Here is a 23,209-nt window from a genome sequence, read left to right on the forward strand (position 1 = left end):
GCTATCGGCAAACCACATTCAATAACTCCTATCCTAACAGATATGACCTACCTTTCCTGAAGGTTTTAGAGCATTATTTTTTTTTTGCCTAAATGCAATTTAAAGAGCAGCTAATTGTCAAATCCTTGAGCCTCAATGCCATACAACATTCCTTATGTGGCCTCCAACTGCTCTTAAATGCAAGTAAAACTAAATGCATGCTCTTCAACCGATCGCTGCCCGCACCTGCCCGCCGGACTAGCATCACTACTCTGGACGGTTCTGACTTAGAATATGTGGACAAATACAAATACCTAGGTGTCTGGCTAGACTGTAAACTCTCCTTCCAGACTCACATTAAGCATCTCCAATCCAAAATTAAATCTAGAATCGGCTTCCTATTTCGCAACAAAGCCTCCTTAACTCATGCTGCCAAACATACCCTAGTAAAACTGACTATCCTACCGATCCTTGACTTCGGCGATAGCATTTACAAAATAGCCCCCAACACTCTACTCAGCAAATTGGATGCAGTCTATCACAGTGCCATCCGTTTTGTCACCAAAACACTATATACTATCCACCACTGAGACCTGTACGCTCTCCTTGACTGGACCTCGCTTCATAATCGTCGCCAAACCCACTGGCTCCAGGTTATCTATATGTCTTTGCAAGGTAAAGCCCCGCCTTATCTCAGCTCACAGCTCATAACAGCACCCACCCGTAGCACGCCTCCAGCAGGTATATTTCACTTGTCATCCCCAAAGCCAACTCCTCCTTTGGCCGCCTCTCCTTCCCGTTCTCTGCTGCCAATGACTGGAACTAATTGCAAAAATCACTGAAGCTGGAGTCTTATATTTCCCTCACTAACTTTAAGCATCAGCTATCAGAGTAGCTTTACCACAGTTGCACCTATACACTGCCCATCTGTAATTAGCCCACCCAACTACCTCATCCCCACATTGCTGTTGTTGTTTTTTTGCTCCTTTGCACCCCAGTATCTAATTTTGCACGTTCATCTTGTGCACATATATCACTCCAGTGTTTAATTGTTCAATTGTAATTATTTCGCCACTATGGCCTATGTATTGCCTTACCTCCCTCATCTTACTACATTTGCACACCCTGTATATAGATTTTTATATTGTGTTATTGACTGTACTTTTGTTTATCCCATGTGTAACTCTGTGTTGTTTGTGATATTTTTTTTTGCTTTGCTTTATCTTGGCCAGGTCGCAGTTGGAAATGAGAACTTGTTCTCAAATGGCCTACCTGGTTAAATAAAGGTGATATAAAAACGAACATCAAAAAATATGAGAAAACGTATTCATTTCATATGTCACCAGAGCAGGTAGGCTGTGGATTCGGCTGTATGGGCTAGTAGCGGTTGCTCAATGTTACCTTTCACGTCTCTGAAGAAAGAGACGCTTTGATAGTGCAAAGTCTATCTATTGAAGCGTATTTCCATATTCAGCTGAAAAACATTTTACCCCTTCATACTAGAAAGACAATGCTATGTGCTAAGCGATACTATATTTATTGATACTATTCTAAAGAAGGTTGCTTCTTTCTGGGGGCATTCTGTTTTGTCACCAATTCTTTCGTCTTTCTCACTGTACACCTGCGCTCAGGAGCAGAATTCTTCCGCCCATTTGAGGCTTGATGGAGGATCCCATTGGTCCCTGGTGGTTCCTATGCTGGGGTGACGTCACAGTTGCCCCTGCAGTGTGAATGAATCAAGCAGCTTGTATGATCCACATCAAAAGAGCACGGCGAAATCTCGCACGCATGGACAATATTCCAGGATAATAAAAAATACCGGACTTTAAAGGGACAGCTAGATCTACAGAAGGGTTCATACCCTGTTTCTATTTGACATATTCTACATTTTCTCACTAAAAGACGGGAGCTTCAGCCCACCTTGTTGAGCGTGTATATGTGTGTGTTTATTCCCCGTTCTGGATCACAATGATGCAAAGTGCTGCTGTTCTACCAACAGAGAGTCCTGTGAAGGGTGTACCCGAGATACTCGGAGTGCCAATGCAACGTAAGGCTTTTCCACTTCATTTTCTATATTGATTATATCATACGGAAATTGGCAGCCGAGCTCTGAAATGCTGCAGGGCACTGCTGTAGAAAAAAATATGTAGCGTTTAATTAAACTGGGTTGAGGGACAGACAAGCCAAGGCTAAAGAAGGCAGCGACATTGTTCTACTGGATCATATATATTCATATTATTCTACTTATTCATATAACGTGTGTTTCATATTATTATTTGAAGTGAGGGTATTATGCATTTCATTTTTATCTTCTGGTCCTCATGTGGACTTTTATGGAATGTTGTATGGATAGAGATTATTTATCACATGTAGCCTATGTCTTGTTTAAAGTATGCGTTTGTACTGCTCGTAATGTTGTGTTTCCAACCCCCAGCCGTATGCACGAGTTGTACATGCTGGTTTTACACTATTAGAACCCATGAGCATATATAGGCCTAGGTTGGGACATGTGTATAATAGTATAACACTCATCAAGGCATAAACACTTTATGTTTGTACATTATTTTGTATTATACAGGAATATTCATATTCCCTACCTATGAGAAGTTTGCTTCTGGTCAGAGATGAGACAGCTGTTTATTTGTCTGGCCATGGACGAGAGATCAGACGCTCTCATCACCTACTCTCCATACCCCACCAGTTTGACTGACAGCTATTACTGATTCGTATCGGAATTATCCAGGCTATGTTTGCGTATGCTTGGATGTTTCTGCTATAGCTGTGTTATTGTACAATTGTAGGCTACATAATTGTACAATTATGTCAGTCTTATTATTGTTTGACACATAGGGTGTAGGCTATATTACACGTACAGATTGTGATATGATATTAGACCTACTCTATTACCTCTAATGTTGCTTTTAATCCACAATGAAATACTATATAGTTTACATCACAGATCCAAACGAGTTGTTGCTTCTTTCAGCGCAGGAGAGTATATTTTTACTCAAAATCTAGCATCATTTATCATTTAACCCATTTAAAATTGTCTTGAATTGACCTTCATTTCGGCTACCTTATTGGTAAAGGCAGTGAACCATAATGTTTAATGCACAAAGTGAAACAATGCAGAATTGTGAAATATAATTGGTTTAACCTATAAAACTATATGTTAGTGGGGTATGAGCTTTAATTTTGTAAATCGAAGGAGATTGTGTAAAGATTGTGTAAAGATCTTGCCACTCAACCCCCATTGGTGCATACATGCAATATTTAATACGGCATTACTCTGGGAATAAAAGCAATTTAGTATTATGTATCTAAACATTATTATCATGATTAATATGGCTGTTAGCATGCTCTTATGAATAAGGGTAATTATTCTAAACCGTTCGGATACAAGATACGTTTAGGCCCCAAGATAAATAAGATTATTTCCTGAATAGAGTTTTACAGTCTGCTTGCTTTGAAGTGTAGGTCATGCAATCTACAAAACATATGAGCTATAGGCCTATGAGCTCAATGTGGCCTATGAGCTCTATAGACTATGTGCTCGTTCCCTATAAGACCTACAGTTATTCCGATAGTGTAGCTAATAAGTACATGACTTGGTTGATATGAAACACTTTTTTTTAGTCCTGTTAAAAAACACAATTATCCTCTGCTAATCGAAATACAGTAAAACAGGATGATATATTTATGTTGTAGGAGATGCATATATTGTAACTGAGAAAAGGAAGCTTATAGGATCACATTTGATTAGATTTGAGGACCCCTCTTGAGGAGCCTCACAAGAGATCTTAAGTGGTATAATCGTGTGATTTACAAGTTATGCAGAAAGAGAGAGGGGGGGGGGGGGGTGAAGGGGCTATTAGACATCGAACGTGAATACTGCCAAGATTGGCCCTCGTGCTATCCTTTCAGTATCATCACTTACACCAAAGCATAATGCATACTGTTCCACAAATCAGGGCATTTCTTTCATATTTTGTGGATGTAAAATAAATCTAACTTTCATTTAAGTTTTGTAAAAAGTCTTAAAAAGCCATGTACTTCATAGTTATCTCATTTGATTGTGAAGTTGATTGGGAAACACCTGGTATTTCGATGTCTGTATAGGCTAATGCCACATCGCAATAGTACAATAAAAGAAATTGAGCTGAGCAGCATCTCAAAATGCAACTCCTGTACATTGTATAGGCTACCGTATCACCTTCATTCGTGTATTGTAAAATCAACCCTCTATTTGTGCATGCTTAGCTTAGGCCTTATGTATAAATGTTGTTCATTGAGCAGCCCTCCAGAAACTATACATAAAAAATGAAATGTTTTACTCTTCAAAAATGTCTCCCAACGTAGGCTACAGTATGAAGATGCACATATAGGCCTACTGTATTGTAATTGTTTTGAAATGTTGTCATGACCTCCACAACGCACATTTAAACAGTTTGGTATGGGTGTGATTAGATTACTCATAGGCCGTATGAGTAAAAAAATAATAATAATTAAAACAACAATTGGCTTGGCAAAGCCTAATTGCAGACATACTTGTAGATATAGTACAAATATTAAACTGCTCGAGTACAAAAAAAATCACTTGGCCAATTATTTTGTGCACAAAACGGTGCTTATTGCATCCGCTTTCATGAGTTTGAGGGGCCAGTTTCCAGTACGATCTCTTCTTGCCCTCACCCGCTATTCTAAGATACTGAAAAGGCAATGAGAAGCCTTTCTTCATCTGGCCATTGTTCACATGCGGTACCATTGCACTGACGACAACGGAGATTGAGGGAAATTATTCCCGAAGTTTTATTTTCTAAAATGAAAAAAAAAAGATGGCAAAAAGAATAATAATAACAATACTATTAATATGTATTATTCTATAACATTATAATATATATGTATATATATTTATAAATATAAAAATAACTCTGGTTATTTCCTTTTGCATAGACAAATCACATTAATAGCGCCACTGTGCTGGTGTTACGATGTTGATGGTGATAATAGTGCATTGTTTTTAACACTATAAGGCCGAAGTTATTGCTCCTTCTTATAGCCCAGTTTTTTTTTTCATTCACGTTGTTTATGACTATTAGTATTTATTATATATATTTACTACTTGGTTTTTCGAATCAGTCGGCTTATCCAATCAAATCCACTTCAAGGCTAAATATTGTGGCACAGGCACAGGCCTTTGATAAACCTAAGTCGAATGAGTGGCATGATGATACAATTTACTCTGTCAGACCATATTTGTTTTCATCGAGGGTCACAATGGTGAGGAATTAGGCTACATTACCGATTTTGTTTAACATAATTTTAGCCGGCTCTGATCTCAAAAACCTGCAAGGGCAATGCTCACCTTGTCTCCTTGCACTATTCCACCACCAATATTTTATCTTAACTCATGGTGTGTGTTCTCTCTCTCTCTCCCCATAGAAATCCCCCAGTGTGCGGGCTGTAGTCAACACATCCTCGACAAGTTCATCCTGAAGGTGCTGGACCGCCACTGGCACTCCAAGTGCCTCAAGTGCGCAGACTGTCAAGCGTTGCTGGCAGACAAGTGTTTCTCGCGGGCAGGAAATGTGTACTGCAAAGAGGACTTCTTCAAGTGAGTTCCACTTCTTCATCTTAATCTTAAAACATTCACCTATTTTGTTTGAATGGGCATTTTGAGCATTTGATTGCTGCAAGCTAAGTGACATTACTTGTAGAAGTGATTTACTTTAATATTTGTGAGCTCAAAAATGGCAATAAAATTGCACTGATTTTGACTTGTAAAATCTGTGACATGATCAGAGTGGTCTGTATTGCATGTTGCTTTTGAGGAAAGATTTGGTGAGCACATTACTCATGGAGTAGGTTTGACTTCACTTATCATACAGGACTAGTGCTAGTGAGGATTTTCCTCTTTACATAATTTACTTTCATAATATAATATAATAACATAATATCATTATGTGGATGTCAAAAAACAGGCTTGTGTCAATACTTAGTGACAGGACCAACACAATGAGGTTAATCAAGCTGAACATCCTACAACATCCTCCTGCCTTTCTGTCCTGAATACTTGAATACTTATGTTGGATAAGACAGAACACATAACAATCAAACTTTCAACTCCAAACACTCTATATACTAATTGAATGAATTACTGATCTAGCAGCCTTAGCTGGACACACACAACAGCAACATGAATTTCTTCTCATCCCTCTTTCTCTTTCTTTTGCTTCGATCTTTTTACGATTGCATTTCTGAGGCATTAAAGAAGTAAATTAAGTTAGACTTTTATCCAAAACAGGATCAGTACTGTCTTTTACTAAATCATGTTTGAGAGGTTTTAATGTCAGAAGCTTCAATGAGACCTAAAAAGCTTGCGAATCAGAGAGTGGAGGTAACTTTATTAGTCGGCCCTGGGGACAATAGGGGAGATTTTTGCTGTTACAACTGCAGTGAGGCTGCGTGTGCACTATGGGGATGTTATCGGAGACAGGGAGAGGAGTAGAGATGATGGGGCTGAGGCCTGGGCTGGAAACTGGAGTATAGTGCAGGATTTCCTAGCAGTAATGAAGAAACTTCTCCTTGGTCTAAAGGAAGGGTTTATTTTTCTGTATAGGCTTTGTGATTTACAGCCCCATCCTGAGTCAGTGTTTTATTGGTTCTCTTCAGCCTGTTTACTGTGCAGGGCTCTCTCTACTGGTTCTTATAGCCTCCACTTCCATTGCATTGATCCAGGCCATTCGTCAAGCTGAGGACAAGCCCACCACCAACACAAATACATTCCACCACTGATGCTTTGCCCCTCTACAACTAACAACTAACCCAAGTAGTATTACAGAAAATATTATTACAGGTGGAAGTGGAAACTATGTGTGCTACGTTATAACTATGCTATAAGGCCATGTTATCTTCAGCCTCTGAACAGTGGAGATGCATCCACCTGTTCTGCGTGGGGTTTGTGTATCTGATGGCAGGTGTGTGTGTGTGTGTGTGTGTGTGTGTGTGTGTGTGTGTGTGTGTGTGTGTGTGTGTGTGTGTGTGTGTGTGTGTGTGTGTGTGTGTGTGTGTGTGTGTGTGTGTGTGTGTGTGTGTGTGTACTTGCAGGCGGTTTGGAACAAAGTGTGCGTCGTGCCAACAGGGGATCCCTCCGACTCAGGTGGTGCGGAAGGCCCAGGACTTTGTGTACCACTTGCACTGCTTCGCCTGCGTCATGTGCAGCCGGCAGCTGGCCACTGGGGATGAGTTCTACCTTATGGAGGATGGCAGGCTGGTGTGCAAGGAGGACTATGAAACAGCCAAACAGAATGGTAAGTTTCTGACTGGGCCATCCTACTAGTTCTATGGCCAATCGGCCATCAAACACCATCCAAATATTTTGAAAGAATAATTCAGTCTTATCTCCCTGGTTGATAAACTGTCATATTCAGAACCTCTTCAGGGAATTGACTTGAATTAACTATCTGGAGCTGGTGTGAAGCTCTGAGTAATGGGTCCAGCAGGGTCCAGCAGGGGAGTTGTGGAGAGTGGTGCAGGAGTTAGCAGCCCATTCAAAAGCATTCAGACAGGGAGTTCAGCAGACAGCAAGGTGCAATTAACTGCTTTATGTACAATAATACTGAAGCATTGAGGAATCACAAGAGACAGTGGGATAGTGGAGCGACAGAATCATCATAAACCCAGCCGGATGGGGTCCCAGTGTCTCTCAGTGTCTCTCGGTGTCCTGCTTGGGCATTAAATCTCCAGTTGCTGTGACCTTTTATGGATCTGATTTTGAAAGCTCGGCCTGTGTATTTATGGAAATTTCCATGGCCCACTGATTGATTATGTTAAGTGATGCAATGCACTTTTACAGTGGGTCCCCAATAACTCCCTTCTTCTAGCATTCCCCAGGGAGATTTATATCCCCTACAGATAGAGTGGGACAGTTTCAGAAGGGTATTGACTTGCTATACATGACCACTCAGTCCATCCGAGCCTATATGATGTTTTCAAAAGCGAAAAGCCACAAGTTAATTTCATTTTTTTTATATGCAAATATTGCAAACAACATTCTTCCAGATATTCTTTAATCCGTGCACATCTTTCTCAGATGATTCAGAGGCAGGGGCAAAGCGACCACGGACCACCATCACAGCCAAACAGTTGGAGACCCTTAAAATTGCCTACAAGAACTCTCCCAAGCCAGCGCGCCACGTCCGCGAGCAGCTCTCCTCAGAGACGGGACTGGACATGAGAGTAGTGCAGGTGTGTACCTCAACAGGATCTTTAATTCCAAGCTGAGCAGTTGTCTAGTTTGGACTAGCTTAATATAACATCCCAGTGATAATATGCAGATGTATACATGAATTAGAAGTCAAACGTCTCTACTCCCACAATGGCAGGTGTGGTTCCAGAATCGTCGTGCGAAAGAGAAGCGTCTGAAGAAGGACGCAGGGCGGCACCGCTGGGGTCAGTTCTACAAAAGCGTCAAACGTAACCGAGGGGGCAACAAAGCAGAGAAGGAGAGTTCAACAGATGATGCAGGACTGAGTGACAGTGAGCTCAGCTTCAGAGGTCAGTATGGCTAACCCAACCCCAAACCTCCTTCACTTCACATCTTTCTCTTGCTTCTTCAACTCCTCCTCTTCTTCCTGTCTTTCTTTTCACACTTATCCAATATGGAGCCTACATGAAAAGAGAAGCTTCTACTGTGCAAATTACATTTTAGACATCCCCATGTTTTTATGGTTGTTTGATGTTTGTGAGCCCGTTTTGGGGACTCATAAAAGTCTCAAGCCATTTTTAAAAGGAGGCCATTTTTACGAGAAATGAAAACCCCATAGCAGAAACTCTATAAAGTAGGTGAAGCTTTTAGTCAATTAGAGGGAAAGTGCTCTGGGGCATTGTTGTTATTGAAACAGCACTGGAGGGACTGTCGGAGACAAATATGTTCTATTGCACGCACAGACCCCCTTTGTTTGAGCTTAAGGTAAATCAAGTCTTTCGACCTCTTACTAAGCACTGGGGGAACACTACACACCCATGCCATTTACCTAGATGAAATACAGATTATGTTGCCTCAATAAAAAGGTTTCATAACGGCACTTAATTCTATTTAAAGATAAAAGCTGTATAATGTTGATATAGTTGATGACAGCACCAAAGAAGTGTTAAAACCCTCCCTCCCTTCTCTCTGTAGATGACCAGATCCTGTCAGACCTGGGTCACACCAACGGCCTGTATGGGAGTGTGGGCGACGGGGGAGTGCTGAACGGAGGCTTCTCTCTGGACGCTGCTGGACAGCCCTATCATGACATTCGGACTGGCAGTCCCTACGGTCTCCCCCAGTCGCCCTCATCCATCGCCTCACTGCCCGGCCACACCCCGCTGCTCAACAACCTGGGCTTCACCATGGACAGCATCATAGCCCATGGGGGGCAGGGAGGCGTGGGGCAGGCTCTCAGGTCCATGGCAGGAGGCCCCACCTCTGACCTCTCCACGGGAAGCAGCACGGGCTACCCAGACTTCCCCACCAGCCCTGCATCATGGCTGGATGAGATGGACCACTCCCAGTTCTGAGCTCCACCTTGAACACAGCAGATTGACTGTGGAACAGAGACAGACGAAGCAGGCTTTTTACATTTCTATTTCCCTGAAACTGATATTGCTTGTTGTCCAATAATGGTTGTGGAAGTAGTAGGTATGCCGGACAGGCTACACTTCAGCTACCCTCCCACCACATTAGAGTAAAGGATGTGTGGAGACCCACCGGTGACCTGAGCAGAGCAGTGACGCCACACAGAACAGAATGGCAGGACAAAACACTACTGAATGTTGAACTTACACTGTATTATCATTTTTTTATGGATAGATTTGATTCCATTCTCAAAAAAAACTGGATTTGACATTTCCAGCATGAGTTCCTGCATTGGGATGATGTTTGTCATTAAACCCTGAGGCAAGCCCAAACAGGCATCAGCAATGTTAGGGCCACAATCTCAACGGAATCCCTAAAAAAAAAAAGAAGCTTCCTGCATGCTTCTGAATGAGGAGGATCAATGTTCATATTAAAGCCTTTTACATTGGCAATGCACTTTACACTTCTCCTCGTTTGTACATGGACAGCAACAAACAGAAGAGAGATGAATGCACAATGCAACCCAGCAGTGTTTAATTTGAGAACTAGTTTCAAACAGTGACACAAGTCTAATTTTACAATGCAACGTTTTTTAAAAATGTAATACTGAAACTAACAGCACTGGGTTTTTAGGAATGACTAGATGTTGGTCTATACAGTGTGGGAGCCACAGATTATTCTGTGTCTGTGAGGAGGAAGTCGCTTTCTTCAAACTCTTTCTCTTCTGTAATGTTCTTCTCTGTGAATTATCTGTAGTCCTGGGGGTACACTTTTGTCAGTATTTATTTATCTGTTGTTCTTACTCCAAGAATATGCTCTCTGCTAGAAGTCGTCATGACCCAATGACTGTAGGATAGAAAGAAGTGCAAAGGCAACCCAACAACAATGTGGAAATTCACATTTGATATCCTCTTTTATTGGTGCAGCTGACAACATGGTGCAGCTGACAACATCTTAACTCATTATGACAGATGCAGGAACAGAACAATCATTTTACTAAATGTTTCATTAATGCAGTATATTTATTTATATGAGAAAACACACACCAACCTAATCTTGACTGAGGAACATTCACTGTTTAATGCTGAAAAGTCATAAACAGCCATCCTGGCTCCAGTATCTTTGGCTGTTTAAAAGCTGCTCTTCTCTGTCAACAGATGTAATATCACCCATCAAAGTCTACTGAACAAAAAATAAATGTAAAGTGTTGGTCCCATGTTTCATGAGCTGAATTAAAAGATCCCAGAAATGTTCCATATGTGCAAAAACCTTATTTCTCTCATATTTTGTGCACAAATTTGTTTATATCCCTGTTAGTGAGCATATTTCCTTTGCCAAGATAATCGATCCACCTGAAATATCAAGAAGCTGATTAAACAGCATGATCATTACACAGGTGCACCTTGTGCTGGGGACAATAAAAGGCCACTCTAAAATGTGCAGTTTTGTCACACAAAACAATTCCTGAAGTTTTGAGGGAGTGTGCAATTGGCATTCTGACTGCAGGAATGTCCAACAGAGCTGATGCCAGATAATTGAATGTTAATTTCTCTACCATAAGAATTTGGTAGTATGTCCAACCGCACGTGTAACCACGCCAGCCCAGGACCTCAACATCCATCTTCTTTACCATCAGGATGGTTTGGCTCCCAAGTGGGTGGGTCTATGCCCTCCCAGGCCCACCCATGGCTGCACCCCTGCCTAGTCATGTTAAATCCATAGATTATGGCATAATTAATTTATTTAAATTGACTGATATCCTTCTATGAACTGTAACTCAGTAAAATCTTTGAAATTGTTGCATGTTGGTTTTATATTTGTGTTCAGTATAAATACATGCAAAAGGGATTATCAAACGTAATACTTAGAGACAGTGTAAAACAGCTGATGGCCCGATTGTCATGGTATCTGAATATGTTGTTGTGTCATGCGCTACAGGCTGTATCTTAGGACCCGCACTGGGTGAGATGAGAGAGGTTTTACAAAATCTCAGTCTTGTGTGATGGTGTTGGTTTCAAGACATTCATGAATGTTTCTAAAGATTTACGCCGAGAATAAGTGTATAAGGGGACAGAACAATTCCTGTAAAAAAATCTCTCAAAATCACAATGTCTGCTAATTTATATTTCTTTCCGTGTCAATTGCCAAATGTTGAACCAGCTGAAAAGAGCATACATTATGCCAACCAGAAAGCCAATGGAAAAAAAACACAAAAAAACACATGCAAATATATACACACACCAATATACTTTTTGTTCAATCTGTTGCCTCAGAACTTTGCGTCTTAATTGTTGTACATTTTGTACAGTTTCAAAAGGTGTTGACAGTCTTGTTTCATGAGCGCTATTTATTGCCATGTGTCTTTAAAAAAGATGAAAAAGATAGCACTGAAACTATTCATATATGCCTTCTGTGCATTGATAGGAACTGTGTACAGAAATATCTATATGAGGAAATAAAGCTAAAATGTCTTTGGTTTAAAGTGGGTGTATTTCTCTTTAATGTTTACATGTATATTATATCATAAAGCAGATAGCAGATGCAGTTAGAAGAGATTAGTCTTCAGACCGCAGAGGAAGAGGAGGAGCAACAACTCAGCAGTGGGAAGGACCTAGCTATGGCCGGCCCACCACTAAAGAACCAGAAGAAAAGAGGAGGGACCATAGTTAGTGTTTCCTTCTCATAGGGGAAAGGTGTGACAGACAAGCAAAGCAAGGCCCTAGGGATTGTTCACTCAATTTCCATAATTTGTCAATCTTGTTCTTACCTTGTAAGAAGCATATGGGCCAGGAGTGACTGCAACCTATCATTAATATTTTATGACTTAGCTATGACCATGCACCAGAAGGTAAGAATAGCATCAATTACCTTAAACAGTGGTGTTTAACATCACTCACTTCAGAAGAGTAATCCCATAGTATTGTAGCTACGTGTTTATTGAAAATGTAGAGAACATTATTTTCACTATTACACACGTCTATATACAGGGCATTCAGAAAGTATTCAGACTCCTTGACTTTTTCCACATTTTGTAAAAATCCTCATCAATCTACACACAATACCCCATAATGACAAAGTGAAAACATTTTTTTTTTTTGCAAATTTATATAAAAAATAAATAAAACAGAAATACCTTATTTACATAAGTATTAAGACCCTTTGCTATGAGACTCAAAATTTATCTCAGATGCATTCTGTTTCCATTGATCATCCTTGAGATGTTTCTCCAACTTGATTGGAGTCCACCTGTGGTAAATTCAATTTATTGGACATGATTTGGAAAGCCACACATCTGTCTATATAAGGTCCCACAGTTGACAGTGCATGTCAGAGCAAAAACCAAGCCAAGAGGTCGAAGGAATTGTTCGTAGAGCTCCGAGACAGGATTGTGTCGAGGTACAGATCGGGGGAAGGGTACCAAAACATTTCTGCAGCATTGAAGGTACCCAAGAACACAGTCTCCTCCATCATTGTTAAAAATGGAAGAAGTTTGGAACCACCAAGACTCTTCCTAGAGCTGGCCGCCCATCTAAACTGAGCAACTGGGGGAGATGGACCTTGGTCAGGGAGGTGACCAATAACCCAATGGTCCCTCGGACAGAGCTCCAGAGTTCCTCTTTGGAGATGGGAGAACCTTTCAGAAGGACACACATCTCTGCAGCACTTAACCAATCAGGCCTTTATGGTAGAGTGGCCAGACGGAAGCCACTCGTCAGTAAAAGGCACATAACAGACCGCTTGGAGTTTGCTAAAAGGCACCTAAAGGACTCTCAGACAATGAGAAACAAGATTCTCTGGTCTGATGAAACCAAGATTGAACTCTCCCTACGGTAAAGCATGGTGGTGGCAGCATCATGCTGTGGGGATGTTTTTCAGTGGCAGGGACTGAAAGACTAGTCAGGATTGAGGGAAAGATGAACAGAGCAATGTACAGAGAAATCCTTGATGAAAACCTGCTCCAGAGCGCTCAGGACTTCAGACTGGGGTGAAGGTTCACCTTCCAACAGGAAAACGACCCTAAACCCACAGACAAGATAACGCAGGAGTTGCTTCGGGACAGGTCTCTAAATGTTCTTCAGTGGCCCAGTCAGAGCCCTGACTTGAACCCGATCTAACATCTCTGAAGAGACCTGAAAATAGCTGTGCAGCGACCCTCCCAATCCAACCTGACAGAGCTTGAGAGGATCTGCAAAGAAGAACGGGAGAAACTTCCCAAATACAGGATTACCAAGCTTGTAGCATTTTGGTCTTTGTCATTACAGGGTATTGTGTATAGATTGATGAGGGGGGGAAAACACAATTGAATCAATTTTAGAATAAGGCCTTAAAGTAACAAATTGTGGAAAAAGTCAAGGGGTCTGAATACTTTCCCGAATGCATCGTATAATTTAGCTGTATGTATTTTTAGATATCGGCCGATTGTAAATGTGTATTATTGTTCCGTCACCATCTTCATTGCAAAGATAAATAAGTACAAACATAAGCTAAGTTACAGAAATCAGGCTTTTTTATTTAACTAGGCAAGTCAGTTAAGAAAAAAATCTTATTTACAATGACGGCCTACCCCAGCCAAAACCTAACCCGGCCGATGCTGGACCAATTGTGCACCGCCCTATGGGACTCCCAATCATGACCGGTTGTGATACAGCCCAGGATCGAACCAGGGTCTGTAGTGATGCCTCTAGCACTGAGATGCAGTGCCTTAGACCTCTGCGCCACTCGGGAGGAAAGCAGACAGGCTCTATCTATCTAAGCTACTGTGTCCAACACACCACCACCTGTTATGTTGTGCACCAACTAACCAAAAAATACAGGCAGGCACCACATTATTACAGGACAAAACAGCTCAATCAAGCCAGATGGTCTTGTAAGTATTAAAGTAAAGCTTGCATTCATTTAATAAAAAGAGCATGAAAAGGTAGTGTAGTGGGATAATGTCTTACTGTTGTGTGTGAAGAATCCAATACATTAACTTGTATGTGGTACAAATCAAATTGTGGAAGCACCGCCTCCAAGAGAATGAATTAGGCTGTTTGAGAAGGTTTGAATCCTGTGCTACCTGCCTACACATATAGTGTTTAGTACCAACATAGCTATTGTAGTAGGTCAAAGCTGTGTGCTGTACAATCTTAGTAGAGCATGGGTGGGATAGGCATTGTTGTGTTCAAGTTAATTTACTTTCTTTTTCAGCTTCAGACCAATGCCTATTCTCACTTAAAACTTGTTTTTTTATACTCTTACTACTTTGGGTAAACTATCCCTTTAAGGATGAATTGATAATAAATATCACACACATTCAAAGATGGAGATCCAGTTAGTAACCAATGATGGGTGTTGGTTTTCTGTGTCTGCTAGTCCTTGGCCGGTAGTGTTTGTTTGTTAGCCCATATACACCACTCCCACCCATAGAAGAGACAAAACGGGGGCTGAAGCAGCACATCTGCTTAGCTGCTGCAAACACTGATCCCTCTGCTACTAAAGACTGCACCAGATTGCAGTTTTGCACAGTCACATTTTTCCTTAATCCCTGCACTGCTAACTAATTGTAAACTGCTTTGTGAAATATGGATAAATATGCTTTGTGGTCAGGCAAGATACACTCTTAAAAAAATAGGTGCTATCCAGAAGCAAAACGGGCTCTTCGGTTTCCCCTTAGGAGAACCCTTTGAAGAACCCCTTTTGGTTCAAGGTCAAACCCTTTTGTGTTCCATGTAGAACCCTATCCACAGAGGGTTCTATATGGAACCAAAAGGGTTCTCCTATGGGGACAGCCGCAGAACCCTTTTTTCTAAGTGTAGAGATAGAGAGAAGCATTAAGTATGGCATAAATACAGGAGTGTAGAGATAGAGAGAAGCATTAAGTATGGCATAAATACAGGAGTGTAGAGATAGAGAGAAGCATTAAGTATGGCATAAATACAGGAGTGTAGAGATAGAGAGAAGCATTAAGTATGGCATAAATACAGGAGTGTAGAGATAGAGAGAAGCATTAAGTATGGCATAAATACAGGAGTGTAGAGATAGAGAGAAGCATTAAGTATGGCATAAATACAGGAGTGTAGAGATAGAGAGAAGCATTAAGTATGGCATAAATACAGGAGTGTAGAGATAGAGAGAAGCATTAAGTATGGCATAAATACAGGAGTGTAAGAGATAGAGAGAAGCATTAAGTATGGCATAATTACAGGAGTGTAGAGATAGAGAGAAGCATTAAGTATGGCATAAATACAGGAGTGTAGAGATAGAGAGAAGCATTAAGTATGGCATAAATACAGGAGTGTAGAGATAGAGAGAAGCATTAAGTATGGCATAATTACAGGAGTGTAGAGATAGAGAGAAGCATTAAGTATGGCATAAATACAGGAGTGTATATTACATATGATAGTAAATTAACAGAATACGACAAGTCTCAATTTTAAGTTCCTTACAATTCCGCATTACAAAAACCCATGAGCTAAAAGCAGTCTTGTTGGCTAGTCATCTGCAATATACTGGCTATAGATTCATAGTTAAATGGAAACAAATAGAATGTAAATATAACTCTTTAATAATGTATCTGTTATCCAGCCTTGTCGGAGTTATAGCATGTGTGTCCTATACTTAAGTATCATCAATTTGGTTGCATTTTAGCTATTCCTGTTGCAGAACAAGCACGTCTGCATAAAACGCCACAAAACAAGCTGGTTTTATTCAGCCATTGATTAGACAAGCCATGGGCATTAATGGATAGCCTTTAATAGTGCTGCCTTACAAAGATAAACAGCGACAAAGACAGTTAGGATAATTTACACGGCACTTACAGCACTAGTATACAAATAAATCTGGGAAATTCCTGCACTGTTGCTTTTGCAAAGATGACAAACACAAGCACAAATGCCATTATCATCGATCTGAGGCTTTTATTACAAACTTCCTGAAGGTAACAATTCTATGTTCCTTCTGATGGAAAGAAATACATTAACATGTAAATAGATATTTGGTTCAGACTAAACTTAATCTTGGACATCAAGACAGGATATTTGTCTCCTAAAATGATATTTTATTTTAATGTTGAGCAATGGCTGCCATGACAGAGTGTAGCTTTAAAAGGGTTTGAGTCACAGAGAGGCCTTTCAATGACAACTTCAAGGTTGTTCTTCTGTTTGAAGTGAAATTAGGTTTGTTTCACTGGGTCATTATAGCAGAAATGAGATGTACATATAATATAATTAGAGAGAGGGAGGGTCGTTAACAGGATATTGCCTTCAGTGTCTGCTGAGGTGTTGCATAAGAACATTCTGAGGAGAAGAACCATATAGACACTTGAGTGTCTGTGTAGCAGCTTTGATCACTATCGCCTTGAGTAGCAGCAGACGGCAATGCTTGTTAATCATGCACTAAACACACGGCTTGCAGCAAGAGACTTATCGAGTCCTCTTGAAGATATTAGAGGGATGCATTTCAACAGCAGAGCTGAGATTTTGCTTACTGTTGAATTTCAAGCTATACTGTTCTGGGGACTAGCGAGCGGATTGCATTAAGACTTGGCCAGTACAATGACATGCCACTGCCTTTAACCCCCAGACTGGGGAGAGTAAGAGAGGGAGAGGAAAGTGCTCCAGTTCATCTCTGTAACAAACCTTGGCCATCTGTCACTAATGGTGTTAGAGAACCATAGAGAGGCGACTTGTAAAAATGCATAAACGTTAAGTAAAGAAGGTTGAGCAATATGGGCTGCGATTTGAGAGGAAGCAGTGTCAAAAGTGAAAAGCTCAGAGAAAATGGAGGCCCATAATGGAAACATAATGGGCTTAGTGTCACAGTTGTGCAGACATGCCTGGGGAGCATGCCGTCACCGACTACTACTCCAACCCGATCAGGATTTAGGAAATTACTGGAAAATTGGCGAAACATCCTTTGGAAATATACCGACAGCATAATTCCTGGTTGTGTAGGGAATGCATAACAATGCTCTCTCTCTCTCTCAGTGATACTGCAACAGAGCAGAGTGTCTGGGCTGGACCATCTCTGTTCTGTATGCTGGGGCCATGGTGACAGACAGCAGTCAGCCGCAGCAGGACTCTTTTTGGTGACTGTTATTTAATGCCTCGTGTTCAGAGAGAGGGATTACAGCATGTCCCCATTGTTTGTTCAAATGTGCATTAGCTTCTTTATCAAGCTGTAGTTAAGAGCTGAGATTCCAGATTTAGTATTCTCATCAGGTGGGAGGGAGGGGGTGCCAAAGAGACTGCTCTGATCAGAAGAGCTTACGAAAAACTAAAGCAGATTTGGAGGCAGCCCATGTGTTGACTATTTGGAGAACATCCAAATATATCTTAAGTGACATAATAGAGGGTGTGGGTATGTGGGGTGGGCCAAGGGAGACAGAAGGCCTGGCCAGGGAATTTGATCGGTGTGCTGCTGTGGTTATGTTAGTTATCATGGAATAACTTTTAGCTAGATTTCTCCATGCTCCATCTGAATATAAAATTGCATATTCTAAGTTTATTTTTGGACAAATATAGGTTAAATTTGTATTTTCTTGTCCAGATCTATATATGCAAGGATGATACCAACTAAAATGCTAAATAAGCAGTCAGACTAGATAGTTAATAATAGGTAAACTTCTTTGGAAGTTATATATCTTTTAATTTTTTTTTACCAATATACATATGCTATCCAAATGTCTTTCAAAAAAATAAATAATAATAATCAGGAAACACAAGACAAGTGAAGGTAACACAAAATCCGAAGTGCAAACATGACTGTCGTGTCATCAAAGGAGGTGGTCTGAAAAAGTCAGTGAGAAACTAATTTCTTTAATAGCGATGATGATGGATGCATTCCTTGGAATGGGACATGAGAGATGATGAAGTGGTGGGTTGCACTTTCAGAGTGTGATGACCATTACTGAGAGAGCTGGATGCTAGGTCTAGGATGGGATGGGCACCGGCTGGAGGGGAGGAGAGGGGATGGCGAAGCTGGGCCTAGCCCTTGGGGGCGGTGTACTGGCGCAGCAGTGAGGAGATGGAGCTGGATTCAGTGACCACCTCAGGCAGAGAGCCCTCCTGGTCCTTCATGGAAGGGTCTGCTCCAGCCTGTAGAAGCAGTTCCACTACGTCAGCAAACTCACACGCAGACGCTGCAGGACAGAGCGGGAGGAGGGCAGAATAACAGAACAGGGAGCGAGAACAGAAGGAGAGAGTGTGTGTGGGGGGGGGGTGCACAGCACACCAGGGTGAGAGAGAACGAGAGAGGAAAGCGATATCATTGTGATGCACTTCAGAGGTAAAAGGATCCAGGATTGACTACATAGGTAACATGCCATGAAAGCAGCAATTTCCATATATCATTCTGGGTGGTATGACAAGACAGGACATAGTAAATCTCATTATTCTGACAGCAACTTTAATACACACTTATCTGTATATCTTACAGTACCCAAATTACTAATAGAAAAGGATAGGATCACCTTTAAATATCTCCAAGGTCACCTGAGGAGACATGATGCACACAACTATGTCTAAACACAGCCTCTAAGCATTGGTGTTTATATTCCTTTTTTAACCTGAGTGCAGGAGTCAATGAAAAGCTCATATGGAGGCCCATTGACATTTCCCTGAACCTGTGGTTGGCTGAAACACTCAATTTGTGCCCGATTGGCAATTTGTGTCCCACTAAAAGGACTCACAGGCTAGGCTACGATATGAGGATAGGGCTTGCATTTTCTTAACTCAGTTAGCGAGTCACAGCGCTGATGCACCTAGATTCCTCTGTGCTCAGAGTGCTTTTCTCCGCCAGTGTCAATCGCTCTCTCCTCTTAAAAAGAGAGCCCTCCTGCTCTTGTGTGATGGGCTGATGTCAGCAGGAACGGCTGATTGACAGCAGGCCCTTTTATCCTCCAGCCCAGAGGTGGCTAAAGTGTCACCCGTTCTCAGCAGGGAGAAGAAAAAAAAACAGCCGTGGTTATGTCAGGTTCAATCATTTTTTATTCTTTTAAATTGTATATATTTTTTGGGGGCTGCGTGTGGGGCCTTGGTCTGTAAAAACCCTCATCCCCCCGGGAGTCGTTGAGAAGGAGAACAATTTATAGTGTGCAGTAAACCCTCCATTAATCATTTGCCAGCCACTGTGGCCCTGTGCAAAGAGAGGTGGAAATGAATTTTCATTCTCTGCTATTTGTCTCCAAGAGTTCATCGCTTATGTTTATTAGTCATTTTTTAAAGCCCCATCCTCCTGTCCCTGCCTGGGTCCCCAGTGGCGTGTGGTTTACTGTACGCCAGCCACGTGCCCAGTCCCCACCCTGTAGTCACCCAGCCCAGCCACGTACCCAGTCCCCACCCTGTAGTCACCCAGCACAGCCACGTGCCCAGTCCCCACCCTGTAGTCACCCAGCCCAGCCACGTGCCCAGTCCCCACCCTGCAGTCACCCAGCACAGCCACGTGCCCAGTCCCCACCCTGTAGTCACCCAGCACAGCCACGTGCACAGTCCCCACCCTGTAGTCACCCAGCACAGCCACGTGCCCAGTCCCCACCCTGTAGTCACCCAGCACAGCCACGTGCACAGTCCCCACCCTGTAGTCACCCAGCACAGCCACGTGCCCAGTCCCCACCCAGCCCAGCCACGTGCACAGTCCCCACCCTGTAGTCACCCAGCCCAGCCACGTGCCCAGTCCCCACCCTGTAGTCACCCAGTCCAGCCACGTGCCCAGTCCCCACCCTGTAGTCACCCAGCCCAGCCACGTGCCCAGTCCCCACCCTGTAGTCACCCAGCACAGCCACGTGCCCAGTCCCCACCCTGTAGTCACCCAGCCCAGCCACGTGCCCAGTCCCCACCCTGCCACGTGCCCAGTCCCCACCCTGTAGTCACCCAGCCCAGCCACGTGCCCAGTCCCCACCCTGTAGTCACCCAGCCCAGCCATATGCCCAGTCCCCACCCTGTAGTCACCCAGCCCAGCCACATGCCCAGTCCCCACCCTGTAGTCACCCAGCCCAGCCACGTACCCACTCCCCACCCTGTAGTCACCCTGCCCAGCCACGTACCCAGTCCCCACCCTGTAGTCACCCAGCCCAGCCGGGGACCAGATGGTGTCCCCCCACACACACACCAAGGGCTCAGAGGACATGGGGGCCGCCCATGGGAGGGGGTATTGCGAGTCTGAGGAGCACTGTTGATTTCCTTGGGGAGACCTGGTGATTATTACACACTGCCACTCCATACGCACAGACACACACACCATAGATTAGATACAAGCACATGAGCACACACACACACACACACACACACACACACACACACACACACACACACACACACACACACACACACACACACACACACAAACACACAAACACACACACACACACACACACACACACACACACACACACACAGATGGAAAGAGGGAGGGATGAAAGAGACGCTGATGGATGAAAGGCACCTTAGATAGAAAAAGCAGTAAAAGAGGGAGAAGAGAGGGGGATGAGAAAGAGCGAGGGAGAGTGAGACAGATGCAGGGCCAAGAGAGCAGATGGTGCACGCTTTCCCATCCATCACCATACAATTGTTCACACTCATAAACAGAGATGCAATTTACAGTACATGTACAGACATACAACCATTCATACACAAACATAGCCTATATACACATATTCACCCAGAAATCTAGATGACATTCTCTGATATCTGGAAGCTTTTGGTTTATGACAACTAGTGTAACGCTGTCTGGCCCTCGTCATCCTGCGAGAAGAGAGTGAGAAATGTTAAGAAACCTGAGGAGAGCTAAAGACAAACAAGTCTAACTTGCAGACCCATAACACAGTAATAGAGACAATAACCATGGCTCTGTGTCAAAGAACAATGAAAGAACCTTAGCCTTGACAGTTGTAAAGTTCTTACTTGTGGCTTGCAAACTTTGCAGTTGAGAAAACTATGGTATTATTGACTAAATCAAAAACCCAATGATTTCACCATAAAGGGGATTATGTGAAAAGATTAAATATTGATCTCAACCTGAGCGAACAATTAAACCTTTCAACTTGGGAGAGACTCTATAGCGACCTGAGCCAGTGGAACCAATGGCATTAGCCCAGTAGCTACCCCTGAGCCCTGGCTGAGCCGTCCCTGCCACAGGTTAACACACTGTGGCCAATGGGCCAGGAAGAGAAGGCAGACCTCCGTGCTCAACAGGCTCTGAGGTAGGGTGACACGGCCAGGGTCGAGGGACAAAGCCTGGGCGTCTCTCGTCATTGTCCTGGGGTGAGAACGCGCTAAATGCATTATCCACGGAGGCCGTACCGTCACACAATGGTCTTGCTACAAAGGAGCAATCTGCCCTGAGCACGGCCACCGTTTGGGACTAATTGAAGTGGTATCTGTACTCTGTGTCCTAGAGCGGGGGTGTAAATCCTGTGGACTCTATGTGTAGGAGGCATGAGGCCGGGAGTGAGACGGGGAGGAGGTCGGTGTAACACTGACACAGTGTATGACACGCATCATCAAGGGGGATTCATCTCTTAATTACCACTCCAGCGTGCCTTTTCACCCCATAATGATGACAAACTGCAATACTGTTGTCACCAGCAAGCCGCAGGATCAGATGGGAACAATTAGAATACCTGCAGTCACTGAGTTAACTGGCTGTTTCTTTAGTAAGGTCTAAGGCTGTCAAAACCTGACTATCAGCAGCCAGCACAGCCACAGGAACAGCCTTTCTGCTACTTACAAGATAGAACGATCATACAAGGCAGCATGAAATATACAGTCAGGTACAGAGTTATTGGCACCCTTGATAAAGTCAATTCCCTATTTCTTCTCAAATAAGTTGAAATTTAAAATAAAATTAAAATACTTTAAAAAAAAATGTTAATCGGTCTTCACACCTTGTTATTGGTTTTTCAACATTCCAGAAGAAACATTATTTCTGTAAACTGAAGTTTACCAATTTATTTCGAAAATAAAGACAAATGACATCGGCACCCCAGAGGTAGTACTTGGTTGCAAAGCCTTTGGACAAAATAACTGCAGAGTAATGCCTCTTGTAGCCATCAATGATCTTGCTGCACCTTTCTAATGCCAATTTGTTCCACTTCTCAGCAGCAACCTGCTCTAATTCTTCAATGTTTAAGGGGTGCCTTCCACCAACAGCTGTTTTCAGATCTCGCTATAGGTTTTGGATGTAATTTAGATCTGAACTCTTCGCTGACCACTCCAGAACAGTCCAGCATCTCTACTTGAATCATTCCAGGGTGCTTTTTATGTGCATTTGGGGTCGGTGTCTTACTGGAAGACCCACAACCTTCAATGGAGACCAAACAAAATTTCACTTAGGGCTCCCAAAAGGCTAGGGCTGGCTCTGACTGCATGTGTGGGTATGGATATGGGTAAACAGATGAGTTCAGATTTTTGTGTTGCCCTCACCCCCATCAAATTTTCCCATCCCTGGTCTAGTGGGTCTATTGCATGTGTTAACTGCAGGCATGATGATACCCACTGACAGACAGACAGGCAGGCAGAGAGAGAAAGGCAACAAACAGGTAAGACAGTGAGAAGTGCCTCTCCAAGCTCATAGAGTTCATAATATCTCTGATGAAATTATAGCATCTTAAGTCGAGAGGGTGAATTGTATGTG

At 42.6% G+C, this 23,209-nt stretch overlaps 2 protein-coding genes across 2 annotated transcripts; both read left to right on the plus strand.

Annotated features, from left to right (window-relative positions):
- The first annotated feature begins 1,757 nt into the window (after positions 1–1,757).
- LOC118395801 (LIM/homeobox protein Lhx4-like) lies at positions 1,758–12,070 on the plus strand. The gene is made up of 6 exons (XM_035789741.2): positions 1,758–2,026; positions 5,422–5,593; positions 7,087–7,289; positions 8,072–8,226; positions 8,364–8,535; positions 9,161–12,070. The coding sequence occupies exons 1-6, from the start codon at positions 1,948–1,950 to the stop codon at positions 9,538–9,540; spliced, it is 1,161 nt and encodes a 386-aa protein (XP_035645634.1). The 5' UTR covers positions 1,758–1,947; the 3' UTR covers positions 9,541–12,070.
- A 7,475-nt stretch (positions 12,071–19,545) lies between these two features.
- LOC127931060 (uncharacterized) lies at positions 19,546–20,740 on the plus strand. The gene is made up of 2 exons (XM_052521988.1): positions 19,546–19,552; positions 19,836–20,740. The coding sequence occupies exons 1-2, from the start codon at positions 19,546–19,548 to the stop codon at positions 20,738–20,740; spliced, it is 912 nt and encodes a 303-aa protein (XP_052377948.1).
- Positions 20,741–23,209: the final 2,469 nt, after the last annotated feature.

The sequence above is a fragment of the Oncorhynchus keta genome, chromosome 1 (assembly GCF_023373465.1).
Source record: "Oncorhynchus keta strain PuntledgeMale-10-30-2019 chromosome 1, Oket_V2, whole genome shotgun sequence".
Classification (NCBI taxonomy): Eukaryota; Metazoa; Chordata; class Actinopteri; order Salmoniformes; family Salmonidae; genus Oncorhynchus; species Oncorhynchus keta.